The 22,669-nt window shown below is 34.1% G+C and overlaps 1 protein-coding gene across 3 annotated transcripts in view; it reads left to right on the top strand.

The window, feature by feature from the left end:
• Positions 1–3,521, top strand: part of QTRT2 (queuine tRNA-ribosyltransferase accessory subunit 2) — a 48,499-nt gene extending 44,978 nt beyond the window's left edge. For all 3 annotated transcript variants that reach the window (XM_003763601.4, XM_031959685.1, XM_031959686.1), the window contains 2 exons: positions 999–1,116; positions 2,245–3,521. In XM_003763601.4, the coding sequence (XP_003763649.1) occupies positions 999–1,116; positions 2,245–2,479 (353 nt within the window). In that variant the 3' untranslated portion in view covers positions 2,480–3,521. The remainder of the gene's footprint in view (positions 1–998; positions 1,117–2,244) is intronic.
• Positions 3,522–22,669: the final 19,148 nt, after the last annotated feature.

Here is a 22,669-nt window from a genome sequence, read left to right on the forward strand (position 1 = left end):
TTAAAGTTTTTAAATGAGAAAATAATGAAATGATGTCTTCTGCAGTGGTAGAGAAGTGAAAAATGCTTAGCTGTTCATTGAATAGAGAAGTAACAAAAGACAAACTAGACATACTTGAGTATATGAAAAGAAGTTTTGTATAATCAAAAACAAGCTGAATAAGAAATAGAGAAACAGATTGGGGAAGATTCCTTGCTAGAAACATTTCTAAGTCTTGCATCCCAAATCTGTGAAGAATTTATACACATCTCTGAGTAAGATCCATTCCCTAATAGATAAGCAGTCAAAGGAACAGAGCAGACTTTTTTGCAAAGCACATTGCCAGATTAGTTGTTTGCATTAGTGGTCTATGTTAAAAGTTTTGATTAAAAAGAAAAATTGGTCTAGATTACGAATTCTTTGGTGTAGGAAACTCCCATTAAGGAAGTCCTCCATTGATCCAAATCAGAAACTGTCCTTCAATTTAGAGTCTAGAGGTTGGCTTGGTGTACAAGAGATCAAATGATTTAGCACAGTTCAGGACACATAATGGGTACTTAATAAATGTTTATTGTATTATATTTATTGTAAATATGGGAATCCTTATATAAAAAGATGCAAAATGGAGAAAATAAGACTAACAGAATAATAAGAATATTGGATAGACAGTAAACAGAAAACTTCGTTACTATGTTGTTAAGGTTATTATATACACACTTTTTAAAGCAAATAATAGAATGTTAATGATTCATGTACATAATTATTTCTTTTGTTCATGTTTTTCTATTTGAATATGTCTCTGTTTTTATAGACACAAGATGCCTGTATCTATATCTAAATCTATATTTGAAGATTGTTGAGTGTTTAAAAAATGATCATTAAAGCTTAATTGATTTAAAATGCTGACCATATGACCTTTGTCATGAGGAATAATCAAGGAAAATATGTCAGGAGACTAGAGCACACAAATCTTCTCTGTACTGTCATCTTTGATCTTTTGTTACTGTTTTGCCCTATAGTTTTACAACAAAATGGGAAGAAGAAAGAAGGAGGAGACAACAGGGATCATATAGATAAAGTTACAACAATCAAATGCATTCCAGAAACAGCTTTTGAAATAAATCTGAAAGAAAAAAAGTGAGTGACTTTTTTTTGTTGTTGTTGATGACTGAGTTTTCCTTTTCAGTGTGTGCTTTTTCTTCCTTTTTTGAAATAGTGTGTGCAACTAAAGTCATCTCGTGTCAATATTATTTCTGAAGTCATTCTGACTGACTGTTTTTTGTGTATACTTGTGAGGGCCCAGTAACATTTTTTCTCTTTAAATTCAAATATATACTTTTTTCTTTTAGAAAGTACTTATTATATAACTCCCAATCTTTTCCTTTTTGCTTTAGAAAAGTTACCATAAATCTTAGGCACAAAATTGCCCTTTTGTGGTACCTAAGATCAGGGGTTCTGAAATTTTATTTTGTGTTATTTTATGTTTGTGGTTTACTCCTGGGGACTATCCCTTCTCAGAAAAAGCATTTTTAAATGTACAAAATAAAGTACTTAGGATTATGAGGGAAACAAATTATATTGAAATGGTTATTTAAAAAAATTTTTTTAAAGCAGGCTTATAGACTCATCATTTAGAATCCCTGCCTTAAAAAAGATCTTGGTCTGTTTTACCTTTAATTTATTGTATTTTTTAAAAAATTGTTTTTCAACCTATAAATTGTCCAAAGTCCTTTTAGTTGTGTGAATCTTGAATCATATATTTAACCCTGATAAATAAGAAGCTAAGGAGAACTATTAGGATACCCTTTATGGAGGCACAGTGTTTTTATAAATAAGATATTTAAAATTAAAGATCTCCATTAATGTTATTTTTATTTTTACAGTGTTATTAATAACATAATACCGATAACATTTAATAATAGCATTATTGATAGCAAGTTATATCATTAAAGAGGATTTCTAATATTTTTTATGATCAATAACAGCATAATTGATTGTGGCATTATTAATAGCAATAATAAAAATACACAGTCATGTAATTAAAGATCATCTTTAATGATGTTTTTATTGTTTTATTTAATAGTAACACAGTATTATTAATAACAACATTAATGTCATTTAAGAGTCTATCATGTGCCTTGTGTGTATGTTTGAGAACACCAGTGTCATCACATATTATTAGAGGTTATTCAGCAATATCTGTTTTAGCTTTCCATTTCAATCAGTTTCAAACTGTCAGTCTTGTCATTGTAATTTTTTTCTCAGGTACCGTGATGATTTTGGTCCTTTGGTTGAGGGCTGTTCCTGTTATTGCTGTAAGAATCACAGTCGGGCTTATGTCCACCACCTCCTAGTGACTAATGAGCTGCTAGCTGGAGTTCTCCTCATGATGCACAATTTTCAGCACTATTTTGGCTTCTTCTGTGCTATTAGAGAAGCTCTGAGAAAGGACAGGCTGGGACAGCTAAAGGAACTCATCTGCAAGCAAGCAACATCTTGAGACATTTAATTTGTGCTCAGTGGAACAAATGAAGAAACTCACATTATTTAACAGACCCAGTTTTGATTTCTGGGCTTTGGGACCAATAATAATAGCAGTGTTTAACATTTATATACTGTTTTAAGGTTTCCAAAGGGCTTTTCTTTTTTTATATATTTATCATCATCACCAGCTTTATTATCATTTTGGTTACATTTTGAGTTTCAGGTTGTTTCCTTCTGTCTCAACCCTGCATTAGAAAAGGTCAATATTTGAGAGAGATATATATACATATTTCCATGTTCCATTTTTTTCCTCTGAATTTGGATAGTATCTTCTCTTGTAAGTCCTTCATGGTTGATATGAATGATCATTTTATTCAGTATAATCACAAATTCTTCTTTTATCCATAAATCTGATATGTAATGTGTTTCATGCTTTTCTAATTTACTTAGAATATCTCCTTTATCTTAGTAAATGGTGTAAGATAATTGTCTATACCTAGTTTCTGCCAGACTGCTTTCCAATTTTCTCAACATTTTTTACCAAATAGTGATTTGTCTCCAAAGCTTAGATTTTTGCATTTATTAAACACAAGATTATTATAATCATTAACTATTGTATGTGTATACCTATTCTAATCCACTGATTGACCATTCTGTTTCTTAGCCAGTACCAGATAATTTTGATAATTACTACCAACTGGAGTTGCTAGACACTTACTTCTTTTACTTTTCCCCCTTCATTCTTTTGATAATCCTGACCTTTTATTCTTCCAAATGAATTTTGTTTTTGTTTCTTTTAGCTCAACAAAATAAAATTTTTGGTAGTTTAATTGGAATGCTACTGAATATGTAAAATTACTTTATGTGGAATTATTATTTTTATCATTTTGGGCTTTTTCCATTCATAATCAATTAATCTTTCTCCAGTTATTCAAATCTGATTTTATTTGTATAAAAATGTTTTATAATTATGCTCATATAGTTCCTAGATTTGTTCTGGCAGGCATACTCCCAGGTATTTTATATTGTCTATAATTATTTTAAACAAAATATCTCCCACTTTCTTTCCTTGCAGGAGAGATTGTTGATAATATATAAAAATGTTGATGATTTATGTGTTTATTTTATATCCTGCTATTTTGTGAAAATTATTTCAACTAATTTTTAATTGAATCTCTAAGATTTTCCAAGTATACCATCATATCATCTGTGAAAAGAAATAGTATTATTTCCTCATTACCTATTTTGACTTCTTTTTCTTTTCTTACTGCTCTTTCTAGCATTTCTGATATAATATTAAATAATAGTGGTGATAATGATCATCTTTGCTTCATTCCTCATCTTATTGGGAAGACTTCTAACTTATTCTTGCTGTAAATAATGTTTGCTGATGGTTTTAGGTAGATACTTATCATTTTAAGGAAAAATTCACTTATACCTACCTATTCTTTCAAGTATTTTTTAAAATAGGAATGAATGTTATATTTTGTCAAAAGCCTTTTCTTTATCTGTTGATATTAGCATTTAATTGTTGATTTTGTTATTGTTATGATTTTTCTTATATTGAAATAGCCCTGCATTTTTAGTATAAATCCACTTGGTCACAATGTATAATATTTGTGATATGCTATTGTAGTCTCCCAGCTAGTAATTTATTTGGGACTTTTGCATCAATATTAATTAGTGAAATTGAACAATAATTTTTTTCTTTATTTTTGCTTTTTTTTTGGTTTAAGTATTAGCACCATATTTGTTTCATAAAAAAAGTTTGGTAGGATTGATTCTTTGCAAGTTATTCCAAATAATTTTTTTAAATATTGGAATTAGTTGGTATTTAAATATGTGATAGAATTTAATTATAAACCTATCTAGTCCTAATGTTTTTTTACTGAGGAAATTCATTTGCTCAATTTCTTTTCTTTTTCTTTTTTTTTGGTTTGTTTATTTGTGGAGGGTTTTGAGGCAATTTGGGTTAAGTGACTTGCCCCAAGGTCACACAGCTAGGAAGTGTTAAAGGTTAAGTGTCAGGTGTCAGAGGTTGGCTTTGAACTCCGGTCCTCCTGAATTCAGGGTTAATTCTATATCTACTGTGCCATCCAGCTGCCCCTCAATTTCTTTTTCTAAAATAAATATATGTAGATATTCTTTTTCTTCTGCAGGCAAAAGAAATGGATTTTAATTTGATGTTTTTCTAGGTTTTTTAAAATTTCTTTTTAAATTCATTGATCTGCTCTTTCTCTGTTTTATTGATATAAGCATAGCAAGTTTTAAATTTTCCTTTGATTACAGCTTTTTCTGTATACCATAAGTTTTGGTATATTATCTCATTATTATCATTTTCTTTAATTGGTATTTCCATGGTCCTTTGTTAAATGTATTTTTTATTGCATTATGATCTAAAAAGAATGTATTTAATATTTTTTGCTTTTTTCCATTTAAGTATAATTTTTTTATGCCCTAATATAGTCAGTTTTTGAAAAGATGCCATGTACCAGGTATGTTCCTTTCCATTCCTATCTAGTTCTCTACACATATTTCTCATCTTCATTGAATTCTGGACATGTACGAGATTTTTTACTGAAGATATTTTAGTGAACTGGATTGAAAGAGAAAGCATTAGAACTCTGCTATAATTTTTTTTTTCATTTTAATAGTATTTTATTTTTCTGATTACATGTAAAGATAGTTTTCAACACTGATTTTTGTAAGATTTTGAATTCCAATTTTTTTATCTCTCTTTTTTATATCTTCTCCCTCCCCAACATAGGAAGCAATGTATAATCATTTTAAACAATTTCCATATTAGCTATGTTAGGAAAGAAAAATCAGAACAAAAGGGAGAAATCATGAGAAAAAAACAAAAAAGTGAAAATAGGATGCTTTGATTTGCATTCAGTCTTGATAGTTCTTTCTTTTAATGTGTATGGCATTTTCTATGCTAAGACTATAAAAGTATCTTGGATCTCCACATTGCTGAGATGAGCTAAGTCTATCACAGTTCATCATCAGTCTTGCTGCTATTGTGTACAATGCTTTGTTGGTTCTGTTCACTTCACTCAGCATCAGTTTGTGTAAGTCTTTCCAGACTTTTCTGAAATCATCATTTCTTATAGAACAATAGCATTCCATTACATTCATATACCATAATTTATTCAGTCATTCTTCAACTGGTGGGCTTCTATTCAATTTCAATTCCTTATCATCACCAAAAAAAGAGCTGCTATAAACATTTTTGCACATTGTTGGTCCTTTCCTTTCTCTTATGATTGCATTGGGATACAGACCTCGTAATGGCACCCACTGCTGGATAAAAGTTTTATAGCCCTTTGGACATTTTTCCGAATTGTTCTCCAGAATGGGTGGATCATTTCATAGCTACCAGCTGCACTAGTGTCCCAGTTTTCCCATTTCCCCTCCAATATTTATCATTTTCCTTTCTTGTCATCTTAATCAATCTGATAGGTGTGAGGTGGTACTTCAGAGTTGTTTTAATTTGCATTTTTCTAATCAATAGCGATTTAGAGTATTTTTTCATGTGACTATAGATGGTTTAAAATCTTTATCTGAAAATAGTCTGTTCATGTCCTTTGACCATTTATCAATTGGGGAATGACTTGTATTCTTACAAATTTGACTCAATTCTCTATATATTTTAGAAATGAGACCTTTATCAGACACACTGACTGCAAAAAATGGTTTCCCAGCTTTCTGTTTCCCTTCCGATCTAATCTTGATTTCATTTGTGCAAAACCTTCTTAATTTAATGTAATCAAAATGATTTATTTTGCATTTCTGATACAACTTAAAAGCCATCTCTGACACTTTCATTTTAGTCGGTGTAGATTCATTGAAGACAGAAAGCTTGGAAACTATCAAAATCAACTCTCCCTTTTTAAAGATGGAGGAAAGAGAGGTTCTGACTTGAACTAAAGAATAGACATCTTGAGCTTTCAGGCACTAAGAAGTAGTGCTAACACCTAAACTTGGTTTCTTCCTCTATAGTGGAAAATTGTCAGACTTCCAGTGTATTATAAGAGATTAATAAGAGTGCCTCTAAGCTCATTTTAAATCTAAGATTTACCAATACCTGAATCATGTTAGGTCAGAAGAACATTATCTAACAATTTGCTGTCATTTTTGGTTATTGATATTTGGTTGTTTATCTGTTCTCAGAATCCTTTGCTATTTTTTTCCCTTTATTTTATGTATTCTGCTTTGCAACCAAGCCAGCCTCTTTGTGGAATTCAGCATGCCATCTGTCTGTCCATCCCCATGACTGGTATCCTTAGAGGCCATCTGGAGCAATCCTCTCATTTTATACATGAGGACTCTACTTTAGGGAACTTGTGACTTGCCCTCATTTGTAATAAAAATCAGTTTTGCTTAGCTGAACACCACACTGTCCATATATGAAGATATATATTTATTCCATACCTAATATCTACCATCCCTCTGGTCACTGGGTTGATTAGAATTCTGAGATCCTTCAGGTCTGTTGGAGGAAAACTTTCCAACCCTTCTGGGGTTGTATATTTAGTTTTCTTTGTTCTTCTCATTTCTATTTCTTATTAAGCGTTCTTAAGTTTTTTTGAATTCTTCATTTTTTTTGTTTCTTATGATGCCATAATATTTCAATGTTTACATACCATAATTTGTTTTAAGCTATTCTCTTTTCAGTTTTTGCCCCCACAAATATGTTTATATATACCTTTCCCTCTGCATTTGAGTAGGCCCTATTTTCATTTTTGGCTTTATTTTTTCAATTCCTAGCATAGAGCAATGAAAAAAAGGCACATAATAGTTGTTTATCAAATTGCATTGATATTGCAACCAGACTTTTGTTAGAAACATGATTATGAGAGTGAATGTATTTGTGTGGGTATCATCTTTGTCTTTGAAAAAATAAACAATATTTTGGGAGAACATTTTTCCCTGTCTCCACTTTCATGTGGTGTGCGTGAAGATTAGGAAACATCAGTGACTGGCAAGATCAAACAATTATTAGTCCAGGAATTCTTTCCTACAAAAAGCAGCTTGGAATTGGCTAAGAATGCAACCAAATTAAATGATGAGTCTGCTTCTTCCTGATTAGAAACAAGCTGCTTTTTGTATTTTGATTAGTCTCACTTTTAGCCAGGGGATTCAGCCTTATTAAAACTAACAGTGGTATATAAGGGCATCAGGCCAGGAAGGTCAAAACTCATGTAGCCAAGTGACCATCAGGATGACTGTACTTATCAAAAGCTTTGGTATATGTACAGAAATTACCTTCAAATTCCTTGGTGAATTCTTCTAATTCAAGTCCTATATTCCTGTCTCAACATTATGAGGATGAATAGAGATAAGGTACCTATATACAGAATAGACTGCTTGATTTGTGATCATGTGATCCAAGAAGTGAGCACAGTAACTTGAAAGGACATTGTCTCCCTACTGCCCACAGCTGATAATATCATTCCCTCTAAAATTATCTTCCAGCTACTCTCTATTGATCTTGTATTTTCTGATTTATGTTGTACTAAAATGTACTTTGAAGGAACTGATTTTGCTTTTTCTTTGTTTTTCTAGTGTTTAGTGTAATGCTTGGCACATAGTGCTTTAAGAGGCCTATGGTTGGTTGTAGTTTTCAGGGTGTCCTAAAAGTCTCAGTTGCATATTTAATTTAAATCTTTAACAAGCTTTGACTGCACTAAGATTTTTGGGAATGCCTTGTATTTCCACTGGTGACTTTTGTGCAGGAAGTAGTACAAAAGATATTACTAAAAGATTAAAGCAAGTGGATTTACCTTATATCCAAAGGTAAAAATAATAGACAACTCAAGAGCCATACTGATACTCACAGCATATTAACAAGTCCTAAAGAAAGGCTTCCAACATGACAGGTAGAAAGAACCTTTATGGAGAATCTGTTAGAGAACATATACCAGAATCTTATAGGATGAGAAGATGGGATAGGTTGGAAATTGTGCTGATGGAAAGAATATCTATAGTGAATATCTATTATGAACTAATTATGTACTACTTCACATGGTTTGCTCATTTTTCCAAGTATGTGGGTTTCATCCCTTTCGATGGTTTCATCTTCAGGCAAGGAGTTCTGATTGTAGTTTTATGGAATAAAGGGATAGTTTATCCTCCTATTGTAGATTCTTTGTACTGTGAAACAACAAGGACCTATATCTCACCGCTTGCTTTTCCACCCCTCCACCTGCAGCTTATGACATCACTCAATTCAGTTACTGAAAATACTGAATGTAAAAATAAATCCCTCACCTATTGTTATGAAGCACACCTGCTCTTTAACAAAGCCCTTTGGTAGGCAGAAGCAGAGAAATGAAGAAGGCAAAAGTCTCTATGCTAAACCAAGTATGTCTTATACAGAGATCTATTGTGTTTCTCCCTTTCTTCTCCTCCTCCTTCTTCTTCTCTTTCTCTTTCTCCCTTCTCCCATCTCCCTCCTTCCCCCTTCTCCTTTCTCCCTTCTCCCTTCTCCCTTCTCCCTTCTCCCTTCTTCCTTTTTCCTTCTCCCCTATCCTGCCTGCCTGCCCTCTTGGAAAGAGAAAAGAAAAGAACCCCCTGACTTGGGTTCAGGAAAGATCTAAATTTTAGTGCCATATTCGATATATAGTAGCTATAGGGACAATCATTATATGGTTCAGTTTCCTAATCTGTAAAATGTGGATGATAAGATCCATAGTACCCATTTTATAGGGTTGATAAAAACTCCAAATGAGATAATGTATGTAATTTTGTCACAATAAATAGTTGATTATTATTAAATTTCCCCCCTCCAATTCTTAAGTACATCACTATTTGGGGAGTTCTACTGTTGAGGTTTTGATCCTCTTTCTGTCCCTGATATCTGCAGTTTGCATTGCAATAAGAGAGGAGTGAGGAGCTGTCCTGAGATACTAATTTATGTTTTTGCATTTAAATATAAATGAAAAGCAAGAAGACATTCACATTAGAGGAAGGTGGAAATTTTAGCTTTACTTCTTTCCTTGATAAAGGATTTTTTTGAGGATCTAAAAATTAAACTGGAAAGGAATGTTGAGGACATTTATGCTATTCTCTGATTTTACAGATGAAGAAACTAAAGAAGACCTGAAGAGGCTGTCATTTCCAAGGTTAGTACGTAGGAGTGGAATAGGACCCATAATGTTTGGTTCCAATTTGTTATCTCTCCTCTGCCCCCCAGTTTCAATTCAGCCAACTTTTAAGTGTCCACTAGGTGCATGGGATAAAAAGATCAAAATTAACAAGTCACTACCCTCAAGGAATTTCCACTTTACTAAAGCTCATAGACCACACTACACTATGTTCCTTCCTAGCCCAGCTAAAACCTACAGGTAATAAGAACTTGTCATGAAAGGAGATTAGCCACTTCTTGCCAAAGAGGCAGGTTTGTATGTATATAAGTTGTGAGAAATATTTAGCTCCTGGGTGATGACTAATCTTGGTGCCAAAAAAAAGAAGGAAGAAAGCATAGAGCTAAGATGTAATAGAGAATGACAGAAAGATACGAGAGATATAGAGAAATATGAGCTGATGATCCTAAGCTTCCAATTCTTGAGAAGCAAGAACCTCTAGAGTTGGAATTTCCATGATCCTATTTAGATCTCATTGATATTGGTGAGAATATGGACCAGGGTTTTATAATCATTGGTTCCTATCTTAAGAAATTTAATGCACCTAATGTTGCTGCTGTGAAAGCCTCCTGACATCCTACTAGCTGTATTAATGTCGCAGGCAGAGAACAAAAACATACCATCTCAACTTTCCAGGGCAAGGGGTGCAAGAGAAAGCAGTTTTAGGAAATGGGTGGACAGAAAGCTTTCTGCTTAAAATCACTTATGTTACTTCTTTATTTTTTTTAAATAAATTTTTAACAAACAAAATTTTATTTTCTCTCTTCCACCTTCCTCTCCCATTGAAAAAACAAAAAACAGAAACAAAATCCTTCTTAAAATACTTGTAAAAAATTCAGCATAACAAATGCCGCCATTAGCCATATTCATATATATCTATATCTCTCCTAAAAGTTTATCACCTTTCTGGTAGATACATACAGACATACATAAACATACATATACACATATGCACACATATCCATATACACACATACATATATACAAGAGTTTAAATCTAGTTTCAGGTACTTGCTAGCTGTATAACCCTGGCCAAGTCACTTACTCCTGTTTGCCTCAGTTTTCTCATCTGCAAAATGATCTGAAGAAAAAAAATAGCAAACCACTCCAATATCTTTGCCAAGAAAACCCAAGTGGGATTACATACAGTTGGATGTGACTGAGAAATACACACATACATATATATAAAACATACATATATATATATTATTTGTATATATACATATGTTTATATGTATATGTGTAATTATTTACATACATATTCATATGCACAGATATTCAAAGTGTAGGAAATAAGGCAGACAAACATTCTAACACAAGGGGGCAAATTTGTTCTAATATACTCATTGAGATTAGTGGGAGAGAATCTCTCATAAATTATTATATTTCTTTTTTAAATTAATTTTTTTAATTAGCAAAAATTTTCTTTCCCTCATCCTCCTCTGCCATTGGAAAAAAACCCCACAAAAAACCAAAACCCTTGTAAAAAATACATGTTGCATCCAAATAAATGTATCAATCTGTCCCCTGAATCCATTCCTTTTCAGGTAGGAAGAAATTTCTCTGTTTTTTACACACACACACACACACAGTGTTGGAAACAAGCTGTACAAACTAGAGATTCTAATACAATGGGGTAAATTTGATCGGTGAGAATTTCACAATGCTTGTATCTTAAAAGGTATCAAATAAGAAGTGGAAATAGTAACATATTAAATAGATATTGTTTATGCATTTTGTATGTGTACCCTGAATCATCAAAAGAGATTAAATAAGGAGTGGGAATAGTAACATATTAAATAGATACTATTTATACATTTTGTATGTGTAGCCTGAATCTTGTTCCTAAACTCTAATCATTTATCACAAACTGCTTATTGAACATTTTAAACTGGATATCCCAAAAGTATCTTAAACCTAGAGTCTCTCAAATAAAACTCATTACTCCACCCCCCAAAATTCACTCATCTTCCAGACTTTCCTGTTTTTAAAGAGAGTATCATTATTTGTCCAGTCCTAGGCTTATAACTTTTGATGTCATGCTTGACCCTCACTCTTACAACCCCTGCATGCTTAGTTACCAAATCTTGTCATTTCTTCCTCTCCATCTCTCACATCTATCCCTTTCTCTTCATTCATGCAGCCATCATGTAGGACAGGACCTCAACCCTTCTCAATTCAAATCTCTGCCTAATTTAGTTCATCTTCCACAAGGTTGCCAAAATGATTTCTTTGTGATACCCTATTCAGTAAATTTAACCCCTGAGAGCAAATAAATATACACTCTTCTGTTTGACATTTAAAGCCCTTCAATCATAGCTCTAATCTATCTTTGGAGCCTGATTATACATTATTCCCCTTGATTTTCTTTTTGGTGTGGGCAAAGTGGTCTTTTTGCCAGTACCCTCTTAATTCAAATATGATATTGGAATAAAATGAGGTACATTTAACACAAGAAGTTTTATTTTGCCTTAACAAAGCACGATTACATGCAACAAAGATAAAAATGGCACTTAGCTTCTCTAGCCCTCTCCCTCCATCTCTATATCCATCAATCAATAAATATCTATTAAGTGCCTACTATGTGCCAGACATGAGGGATACAAAAAGAGGGAAAAGACAGTTTCTGCCTCGTAGAGCTTACACTCTAACGGGGTAGCCAACATGCAAATATATGCAAAGCAAGTTATATGCAGAATTAATAGCAAATAAATTAATTGAGGGAAGGTCCTAGAATTAAGAGGGGTTGGTGAAGGATTTCTGAATTAAATTCCAAATTGTGAATGTATTTTAGATTAGAATTTGTTGTCTCTGGTGGGGTGTATGGGGTGTTCAGAGAGGAATAGCACATCTGGTATGAAGATTTGCTGAGCCCTTTTCAGGGCTGTTCATCTACCTTTGGTATCCAACTTTACCCAACTCTCATCTGTGGCTTAAGTTAACTGTGGTCTGTGCATAGACCATACTTGGCAGATGATCCAAATCAGGTTGAGAATATCCAATAGGCTGCAAATCCATTGGGAATTAGGGGAATGTTTCTTCCATGCATGTAAAGATTTTTGCTGGCAGAATAGGTGGATGAGAATAATTTGTTCCAATGGCCATGAAGGTGGCTGAAGCAGGTGCTGTGGAGTTATTAGTCGAGCTTATTTAGACAACAAGATAATCTACTGAATCCTGGATATTGCAAGTTTTAACTTTTGTCTTGCTACTGGACTTCTCTGGAAGAGAGAGTGACTTTATGCAACTCTGCTTCATTTAAATCCAATTCATGTACCAATCAAGACATCACCCAGTGATATCATCAATCCTTTTTGAAAACAGGATGAATAACAACACTTTATATGGTTTGTCTTCCCTTGCTCATCTTGAAACTAGGAACTTGTAAATTAGCTCCTAAATAATCAATCATAGTGTTAATAGAAACCAACAAAAAAAGAACATTGAAATAGAAAAATATTTAATTGGGTCTTAAACAAAAAAGTGAAATGTCAAGGAAGCAATCTCTCATTGCAGAGAGGCAGTAACAATCAAGCAAAGTTACACAATTGCTTAATAAATGTTGATTGGTTGATGTGAATTCAGAAATGACTGGCCTACAAGTTACATAGCATATTCCAAAATTGCTTCTTTCTTCTCCATTTGCAAGATGGTGAATGGAAAGGAAGATACTCCTGTTTATTGACCAACCCTGTAGTGTCTGCTCCCTTCTGGATTTCTCGTTTTCTGAAATATGCTGCCCAGATATAGTCAGTAATCACACTGGGACATTGGGAGGAGGTGAACTAAAGGTATATTGATTAAGTGCCTGGTACACTGCCAGACACCACACTAATTAATCAGCTATTTAGCAAGTATTTAACAGTGTAGTGGAGGTAACACTGGGTTTGAAAACAGAAGACCAGTGTTTGCATTCCAGCTCTATGACTGCAGTTTTGGACAAGTTATTTAGCTTTTTGAGGTCCATTTCATCTTCCACAAAAGGTTCGAGTTCTATTAGATGACTTTAAAGATCCTTAAATCTCTTAAGATCTATCTTATGATTTGGAGGCAATATGGTGGAAAGAACAATGGATTTTGAAGAACTTGAATTCTATCTTAGATACTGTTGTACCATAGTTCCCTTTTATTGTCCTGACTCAGTTTCCCTAAATTGGTTCTGCCTCAGTTTCTCTAATTGTTCTGTTTCAATCCTCTTAGTTGCAAACCCCCCCCCCCCCCGGTTCAATAAGACTGATATAACTCAGGGCTACTTGTTCTAAGGTTATAAATTGTCAATGTAAGACTCAAAATAAGGGGGAGTTCAGGCTCCTAACTCCTGTCATCAAGAATTAATGGTCCTACCCCCTATCCTGTCATTGTTCTTCTTTATCCCAATTAACCAGATTGTCTGGTGCCTCTCACTACCCTGTCAGAACCGGATTGATAGTACATTTCCACTCTTAATTCTCTGACTCCGCCTCTGCCTTGGTCTACCCCTGTAGTTGAGCCAAGTGTGTATATATATGTCATTGAGAACTCACATTGCTTGCTAGATGCTTTGGACATCAGCCTGGGGGCAGCATGCCCCCAGAACAATCTCCCTCGCAGAAATCCAAATAAAATATTAAAAACTCTAATCTCTATCTTGCCTCAGTTTCTCTGGCATTACAATACAATCAATGTGATCAAGGACAACTCTACCTTTCTAAGCCTTAGTTTTATCTAAAATTGGGCAAAGCCCAAAGTGGAGTATCGAGGGGGGCACAGTATATAAAGTATTAAGTCTCAGAAGCAGTTAAATGGTGCAGTGATTAGCATACTAGCCCTGGAATCAGGAAGACCTGAGTTTAAATCTGGCCTCAGATATGTGACTCTAAGCAAGTCACTTAACTCCAATTGCTGGCTCCCCCAAAATAAATAAAGTCAGGCCAAAGTCAGGAAGACTCCTCTTTGAATTCCAATCCAGCCTCAGGCAATAGCTATGTGACTCTGGGCACTTAATCCTGTTTGCCTCAGTTTACTCATTTGTAAAATGAGCTAGAGAAACAAACTACTTCAATATTTTTTGCCAAAATCCCCCCACAAAAAAAAAAAAACAAAAACCAAGTGGAGTCATCAAGAATCAGACCCAATTGAAAAGTGACTGAATAGCAACAACAAAAAGACCCAAAGTTCTTCCTGTACAAGGTTGTTGTATGGGTCAATTGAAAGAATATTATGCAAAGTGCTTAGAAACTATATATGTGTGTGTTTATATACATAGTATCATTATAATAAAATTTTTTTCAAATTCCTATTCTCTGTCAGATGATCCATTGATTCAATTCATTCATACTGAAGAATTCCAATAACCTACATTTGTAGAGCTATCAATTTTCTAAGAGCTTTCAAAACCATTTCCCATTTGATCCTTGCTCGAATCTTGTGACTTGGGTAGCAGGTTTATTTCTTCCATTTACTGAGGTAGAGACATGAAGTGATGTGATCTGAAATCACACCATTGGAAAGTGCCAGAATCCTTGTGCCAAGTAACTTTGGTCTTCTGTCCTGCCCCACTCCTGATTCATTTTGTGTGCCATCTTCTCCCATTAGATTGTAAGCTCCTTGAAGACTCCTTATCTTTTATTTTTATTTATATCCCAGACTTAGTACAATGCCTAGCACATAGTAGGTGTTTGATGAATGTTTATTGAATTGAATTGAGGTTTATGGATTTAAAAAGTTCCTCGGGGCAGCTAAGTGGTGCAGTGGTTAGAGCATCAGCCCTGAAGTCAGAAGGACCTGAGTTCAAATGTGATCTCAGACACTTAACAATTCCTAGCTATATGTGTGACCTTGGGCAAGTCACTTAACCCCAATTGCCTCAACCCCCCCCCAAAAAAAAAAAAAGTTCCTTCATGCTTTTTCTTATTATGCTTTAATTCTCTTTACTTTTTCTTAATTCCAAAGAATTTTGGCAATAATTTTAGTCAAAATAGTTTTACCACAACATATCACTAGGTCCTTTCTTTTCTTGCTGACCCCAGGACCCTCTAATCTTTGCTCAGTCCACAGAAGTTTCTCAAAAAATTTCCCATTCCTCCTCCTGACCAGAATGTCTACACTCTTTTCTTGCCTTCATTTTGATATATAAATTTCGTTCCTTAACTCTACTGTTACTCTGACAGAAAAAGAAAAACTTTCAAATTGAGAAGACAGCCTTTCATTAAAAATAATGTTCTTTAGGGGGAAAAAAACTTTTTTGAAGAACAAAATAGTTATAGATTTACTCTAATTAAAAAAAAATAAAATAAAGTCTTCCAAAATGGTGTTCAAGAAACCTGCAAAGATTTGTATGAATTGATACAGAATGAATTCAGTAGAATCAGAGCAACTATATAGGAAAACAACAACATAATAAAAAAAATCTTTGAAAGATTTAAAAATTTTGATCAATGCAATAATCAATCATGATTCCAGAGAACTAGTGAAAAAGCATACTGCCCATTTCTTGAATGAGGGGCAATAGATTCAACTTGCAAAATAATATTTTCAGACTGGGCCAAAGTGGGAATACTTTGTTTTGCTTCCTTATTGTGAGGATTTGCTTGTTCTTTTTTCTCCCAGTGTAGGTGTAGTGGTGGTGGAAGGGAGATAAGGGATAGAAATACAGTAACCAAAAAGAAAAAAGGAAGAAAAGAGAGTCATTGAAGTATTTGGTGTGTGTATGGGGGTGGGGGGAGGCAATTAGAGTTAAATGACTTATTTAGGGTCACACAGCTGGTAATCTGATGCTGAATTTGAAGTCAGATTCTTCTGATTCCAGGGCTGGTGCCCTGTCCATTGTGACACCTGCCTGCCTCCATTTTTTAAAATGTTCACAAAATTATGAATAGAAAGAAGATCAGAAAGAATTTCAGACAGGATGTTTTTGAATGGCATACATCTTGCAAGCTTAAGGAAAAATGTGTTTAAAAAGAAAAGCAAACTATATATGATAGAGCTTTTAGTTTAATATACAATCCTCTATTTTATACTTATAGAAATGTTATTTTTTTCTGATATCTGTTAAGTTCAGAATTTTTTAAAAATCTTAAAAACAAGAAAAAAATAAATAAAAGTCCTCCCAAATCTTGCCAGATATTTGATTTGATAGAGCATTTCCCACCATTCTGCTGCAGGCTTGTCACTTAAAGGTTACAACCCTTAGGAAATTGTGACAGGAATTTTAATTTATGTTTTTATTTTCTTTAATTTTTCTTAATTAAAGGGTAATGATTTTAGTATTGTATAAATTTTTATGCTGAACTATCACCTATAAAATTTGAAAGTAATTGGTTATAATCAAGAAGGATTGCAGGCATATCTTATGAGGGGTTATAACAAATGAGTCTCATTTTGTTTGTGGAACAGAATAGAAAGCTATTTTCTCTGGCTTATTTCTCAAGAAAAATAATCAGAAAATTGCTTAAAATAAGCAGTCTTTTAGAAGACCACATTAAAACAGGCATTAAGATTCCCTTGGAGAATGCTAAAATTTTGATCATTATGGATTTCTTTCTTGGCATTCCAAGTGTTTCTGTCAAGTGAATGTGTCACACTTCTGCTACTCATTGGGCCCTTGTCTTTTCTCCTGAAGTGACCTCAGAGAGACTATAAATACAGACAACAATTTTTTGGTCTCCCTTTAAAAAATTATTTCTTTTTTTGATCTTTTTCCATTAACTTCTCTCTGACCCAATTCCCTCTACACTTCTGACTGTCACATGACTTCAGAATGAAAATTGGAGAACTTTGGAATTTCTACTAGAGGGTGAAGTGGAAATAAAGGGGGAACCAACTATTCTTTCTTTCCTTTATTCTTTAAAAATAAGAAATTCCTCTTTACCATCCATTAATATTTTTTAAGTTTCTTAGAGTATAGTTAAAACTCAAGTCCTATCTGGATTGGGTATCTCCTTCAGGCTCTAGCCAGTGGTCTGTATGTCTTTGGTAGGTGCTTAAAAAATGTTTGTTGAAATGAATTGAATTCCCCTTTTCTACCCTAACAATTATATTTTTTCTTTCCTAAAATTGAATTATATCTGAAGCCCTCATCTAATGAAGTCATTATTCTTCCTGATACAAAAGTCACTCCCCTTTCCCAATTTCTCACTCCTCAGAAATTGGATAACTATCTCTGTACTATCACAGAATAACTCATCGTATTGAAGAATTTGTGCCCTTTATCCCAGCTCCCTCCCCTTTTAATTCCCCAAAGCCTTACAGGTTCTCATCTCTCTTCTCTCCACAGAAATCATCTGTCTCCTATGAATATTCACTCTCTTTATTCTGTCTCTCTCCTATGGCCACTTTTCTTGATTTATCTAGCTAAGTGAAAGTGTGATTAATCCATCCTCCTCAGATGGAAACTAATTTTTTTTAATTTTTTTATTTACAAAGCATATGCATGGGTAATTTTTCCAATATTGACCCTTGCAAAACCTTTTGTTCCAAATTTTCCCCTCCTTCCCCCCAACTCCCCTTAGTTGGCAGGTAGTCCAATACATGTTAAATATGTTGAAATACATGTTAAATCCAATATATGTATGCATATTTATACAGTTATCTTGCTGCACAAGAAAAATCAGATCAAGAAGAAGAAAAACTGAAAAAAGAAAACAAAATGCAAGCAAATAACAACAGAGAGAGTAAGAATCCTATGGTGTGTTCCACACTCAGTTCCCACAGTCCTGTCTCTGGGTGTAGATGGCTCTCTATCACTGAACAAGTAGAACTGGTTTGAATCATCTCATTGTTGAAGAGAGCCATCAGAATTGATCGTCGTTGTTGTTGCTGTGTATAATAATCTCCTGGTTCTGCTCATTTCACTCAGCATCAGTTCATATAAGTCTCTCCAGGCCTTTCTGAAATCATCCTGCTGGTCTTTTCTTACCGAACAATAATATTCCATAACATTCATATACCACAATTTATTCAGCCATTCTCCAACTGATGGGAGTTTCCAGTTTCTTGCTATAACAAAAAGGCCTGCCACAAATATTTTTGCACATGTGGGTCCCTTTCCCTCCCCTTTAAGATCTCTTTTGGGATATAATCCCAGTAGAAACACTGCAGAGTCCCAGTTTTCCCACTTCCCCTCCAAAAGATTTGTTATCTTTTTCTGTCATCTTAGTCAATCTGATAGGTGTGTAGTAATATCTCAGAGTTGTCTTAATTTGCATTTCTCAGATCAATAGTGATTTGGAGCACTTTTTTATTTGACTATAAATGGTTTCAATTTCTTCATCTGAAAATTGTCTGTTCATATCCTGTGACCATTTATCAATTGGAGAATGGCTTGAACAAGTATAAATTTGAATCAATTCTCTATATATTTTATTCATTCATTCATTTATTTATGAGGCAATTGGGGTTAAATGACTTGCTCAGGTCACATAGTTAGGAAGGGTTAAGTATCTGAAATCAGATTTGAACTCAGGTCCTCCTGACTTCAGGGCTGGTGCTCTATCCACTGTGCCACTTAGCTGCAGTTTCTCTAGAAATGAGGACTTTATCAGATCCTTTGGATGTAAAAATATTTTCCCAGATTATTGCTTCCCTTCTAATATTTGTTTGTACAAAAACTTTTTAACTTAATATAATCAAAATTATCTATTTTGTGATCAATAATGATCTCTAGTTCTTTTTTGGTCACAAATTCCTTCCTCCTCCACAAATCTGAGAGGTAAATTATCCTATGTTCTTCTAATTTGTTTATAATATCATTCTTTATGTCTAGATTATGAACCCATTTCGACCTTATCTTGGTATATGGTATAAGATGTGAATCAATGCCTAGTTTGTGCTAAACTATGATGGAGACTATTTTAGTGGAAGAAGACAGTTTGTCTCACAGCTCTTCTTCTGCATTCAATTGAATTAATGATTTAATTGATTAATTCATAGGATTAGGATCCTATAGGATAGTGCCTACTATGTGCAAGCTACTGACCTAGAAACTTGAGGTTACAAGGACAAAAAATCTAGGGAGGGAAAAATCTAAGGAAAGAAAACAAAATAATCCTACTCTCATCTTCCATAATGATAATAGTAATAATAACTAGGATTTATATAGTTCTTTTACATTTGCAAAGATCTGTGGGATTTTAAAATGTCAAATCTACAATAAAAGAAACTAAATCAGAGCTCTGCACCAATGTCACTTTATTAAAGAGTTCAGGGATGCTCTCTAATGAAGTAAGTCTCAGATTTTCCTCTAATCCCCTGATTCCCAGGACCTTGGTTTTTATTGGGTTTGCTACCTAAATATACAAAAGAAGCATGGTAAATACAGAATCTCATTGGTTGACAGACCTTGCTCTTGAGGGTCAAAAATGATTAATAGTAGGGAGGGTCACAGGGTGGTGAAGTACGGGACATCTTCATTGACTAAATGATCATAAGATAATCACCTGCTCATGTTGGACAAAAGAGAGTGGTTGAGAGATACAAAATAAGTTGTAAGACTTTCAAAAGAATCAAGACATCCCATCCATGATGGGAAATTTGAGTAAAACAGGTTGGAGTTATCTTTGTCAGCATTCTTGTCGTTGCACAAGTGAACATCATAATCACTAAACAAGTAGTGAGCATTAATTACATTAATGTATGGGACTCATTAGAAAGGCCTAGTATAAAGATCTATCTAATCTAATTATTCCTATATGATTCATATAAAATGCCAAAGTGATTAATACTGATTGGAATAGAGATCCTAATGAATCATTTCTTACAGAGCTTTACATATATTATTTCCTCTGATTCTTACAATAATCCTGAGAAATTGGTACTATTATCATTCCCATTTCACAGTGAGGAAATTCAGGCCTAGAGAGATTAAATAATTTACCCAAAGTCACAAAGCTAAGAGTTTTATATTCACAGCTGCATTTATTGATGTTTTGGGAAGAGATCTTATATTTTTTATATCCAGAAAATATTTTATTAACATAATTTGGTTTTGTTATAATTCCAGTTGGAATCCAATAGAGAAACCAAGATGCTAAGGAATCATGTCAAATGAGAGTTGATTAAAGGAACATGGGGTGTTTTGCCTAGAGAAGTGAAACCTTGGGAATGGAGGGAATGTAAATAGCCTCAGAAATTGTCAAAGGCTACAAATCAGGATTTGATTTATTGATTTGTTGATTGTATAGATTCAAAAAAGTGATGGAGAAAATGTTAATGATTTGAATTAAATATAAAAGTGTGTCCTCAGTAACATTTTGTATGTGTATGTGTGCAAAAGTGATTGTTCCACATTTATCAGCCCACCACAACCCCTCTATCCATTTGAAAATTATCTAGCCACCAATTCCTCATGCATCCCTACTTCCCTCCCCGACTCTGCCCCTGACATGAATTAGCATGACTCTCTAACCTTAATCTCTATCCCAGGTCTAGGATCCCTGCTCATTCCCCCTAGTGCCTGGTTCTACTCTTACCAGATAAAACATCCTATAAGAATCACCAATTCTGATATCCCCTTCAATTGGACATTCAGTTGGGACCTTGACCTGTTTCCATCCACTCTGGCTGTCCCCCCTCTCTTTCTCTGTCTCTCTGTTTGTCTCTGTCTCTCTCTCTCTCCCTCCTTCTCCCCTCCCTTTCTGTCTCTCTCTTCGTGTCTGTGTCTTTCTGTCTCTGTCTCTTTGTATCTCTCTGTTTTTGTCTGTCTCTTTCTCTCTCCCCTCACATAACTTTAAGGTTGTGCTGTGTTCTGCCTTGGAGTAATTTTCCTCCTTGGACTGAATCTTGTAAACCTGTACTTTGCTTAAACTATATTAAGATGGGGAATAGTTGGAATGGGACATGATATAACTTTAAGCATCTGAAGAGGTATATATTATTAAAAAGTATTTTCAATACTGTGTTTACTGAATTGTATTCAGATCAATGAAAAACTTAAGGCTGCACATATATATGGGTAGGGCTGACCTTAATCAGTTTATCAGTCAGTCAACAATCATTTATTTATTTATTTTGAATTTTTCTTTTTTTTTTTTTTATTTAATAGCCTTTTATTTACAGGTTATATGCATGGGTAACTTTACAGCATTAACAATTGCCAAACCTCTTGTTCCAATTTTTCACCTCTTACCTCCCCCCCCACCCTCTCCCCCAGATGGCAAGATGACCAGTAGATGTTAAATATATTAAAATATAAATTAGATACACAATAAGGATACATGACCAAACCGTTATTTTGCTGTATAAAAAGAATCAGACTCTGAAATATTGTACAATTAGCTTGTGAAGGAAATCAAAAATGCAGGTGGGCATAAATATAGGGATTGGGACTTCAATGTAATGGTTTTTAGTCATCTCCCAGAGTTCTTTCTCAGGGCGTAGCTGGTTCAGTTCCTTACTGTTCCATTGGAAATGATTTGGTTGATCTCGTTGCTGAGGATGGCCAGGTCCATCAGAACTGGTCATCATATAGTATTGTTGTTGAAGTATATAATGATCTCCTGGTCCTGCTCATTTCACTCAGCATCAGTTCGTGTAAGTCTCTCCAGGCCTTTCTGAAATCATCCTGTTGGTCATTTGTTACAGAACAATAATATTCCATAATATTCATATACCACAATTTATTCAGCCATTCTCCAATTGATGGGCATCCACTCAGTTTCCAGTTTCTAGCCACTACAAAGAGGGCTGCCACAAACATTCGTGCACATACAGGTCCCTTTCCCTTATTTATAATCTCTTTGAGATATAAGCCCAGTAGTAACATTGCTGGATCAAAGGGTATGCACAGTTCAACAAGCATTTATTAATCACCTACTATGTACCAGTCTTTATGCTAAGTGTTGGAAATACTAAGAAAGGAAAGCAAATAAACAAAAACTCTGCTTTCAAGAAGCTTTATAGTCTAAAAGAGTGGGACAGGGGCAGAGGGAGGGGAGAGACAAGATGTGAGCAGCAACAAACAAACTTGGGTATAAACAAAATAAATTGGGAATAACCTCAAGAGAAAAGCACTAAGATTTAGGAAGGAAAGGTTTCTTGCAGAAGATGAGACTTTAGTTGAGACTTAAAGAAAGCCAATGAAG

Source organism: Sarcophilus harrisii, chromosome 3 (genome assembly GCF_902635505.1).
Source record: "Sarcophilus harrisii chromosome 3, mSarHar1.11, whole genome shotgun sequence".
NCBI classification, from domain to species: domain Eukaryota; kingdom Metazoa; phylum Chordata; class Mammalia; order Dasyuromorphia; family Dasyuridae; genus Sarcophilus; species Sarcophilus harrisii.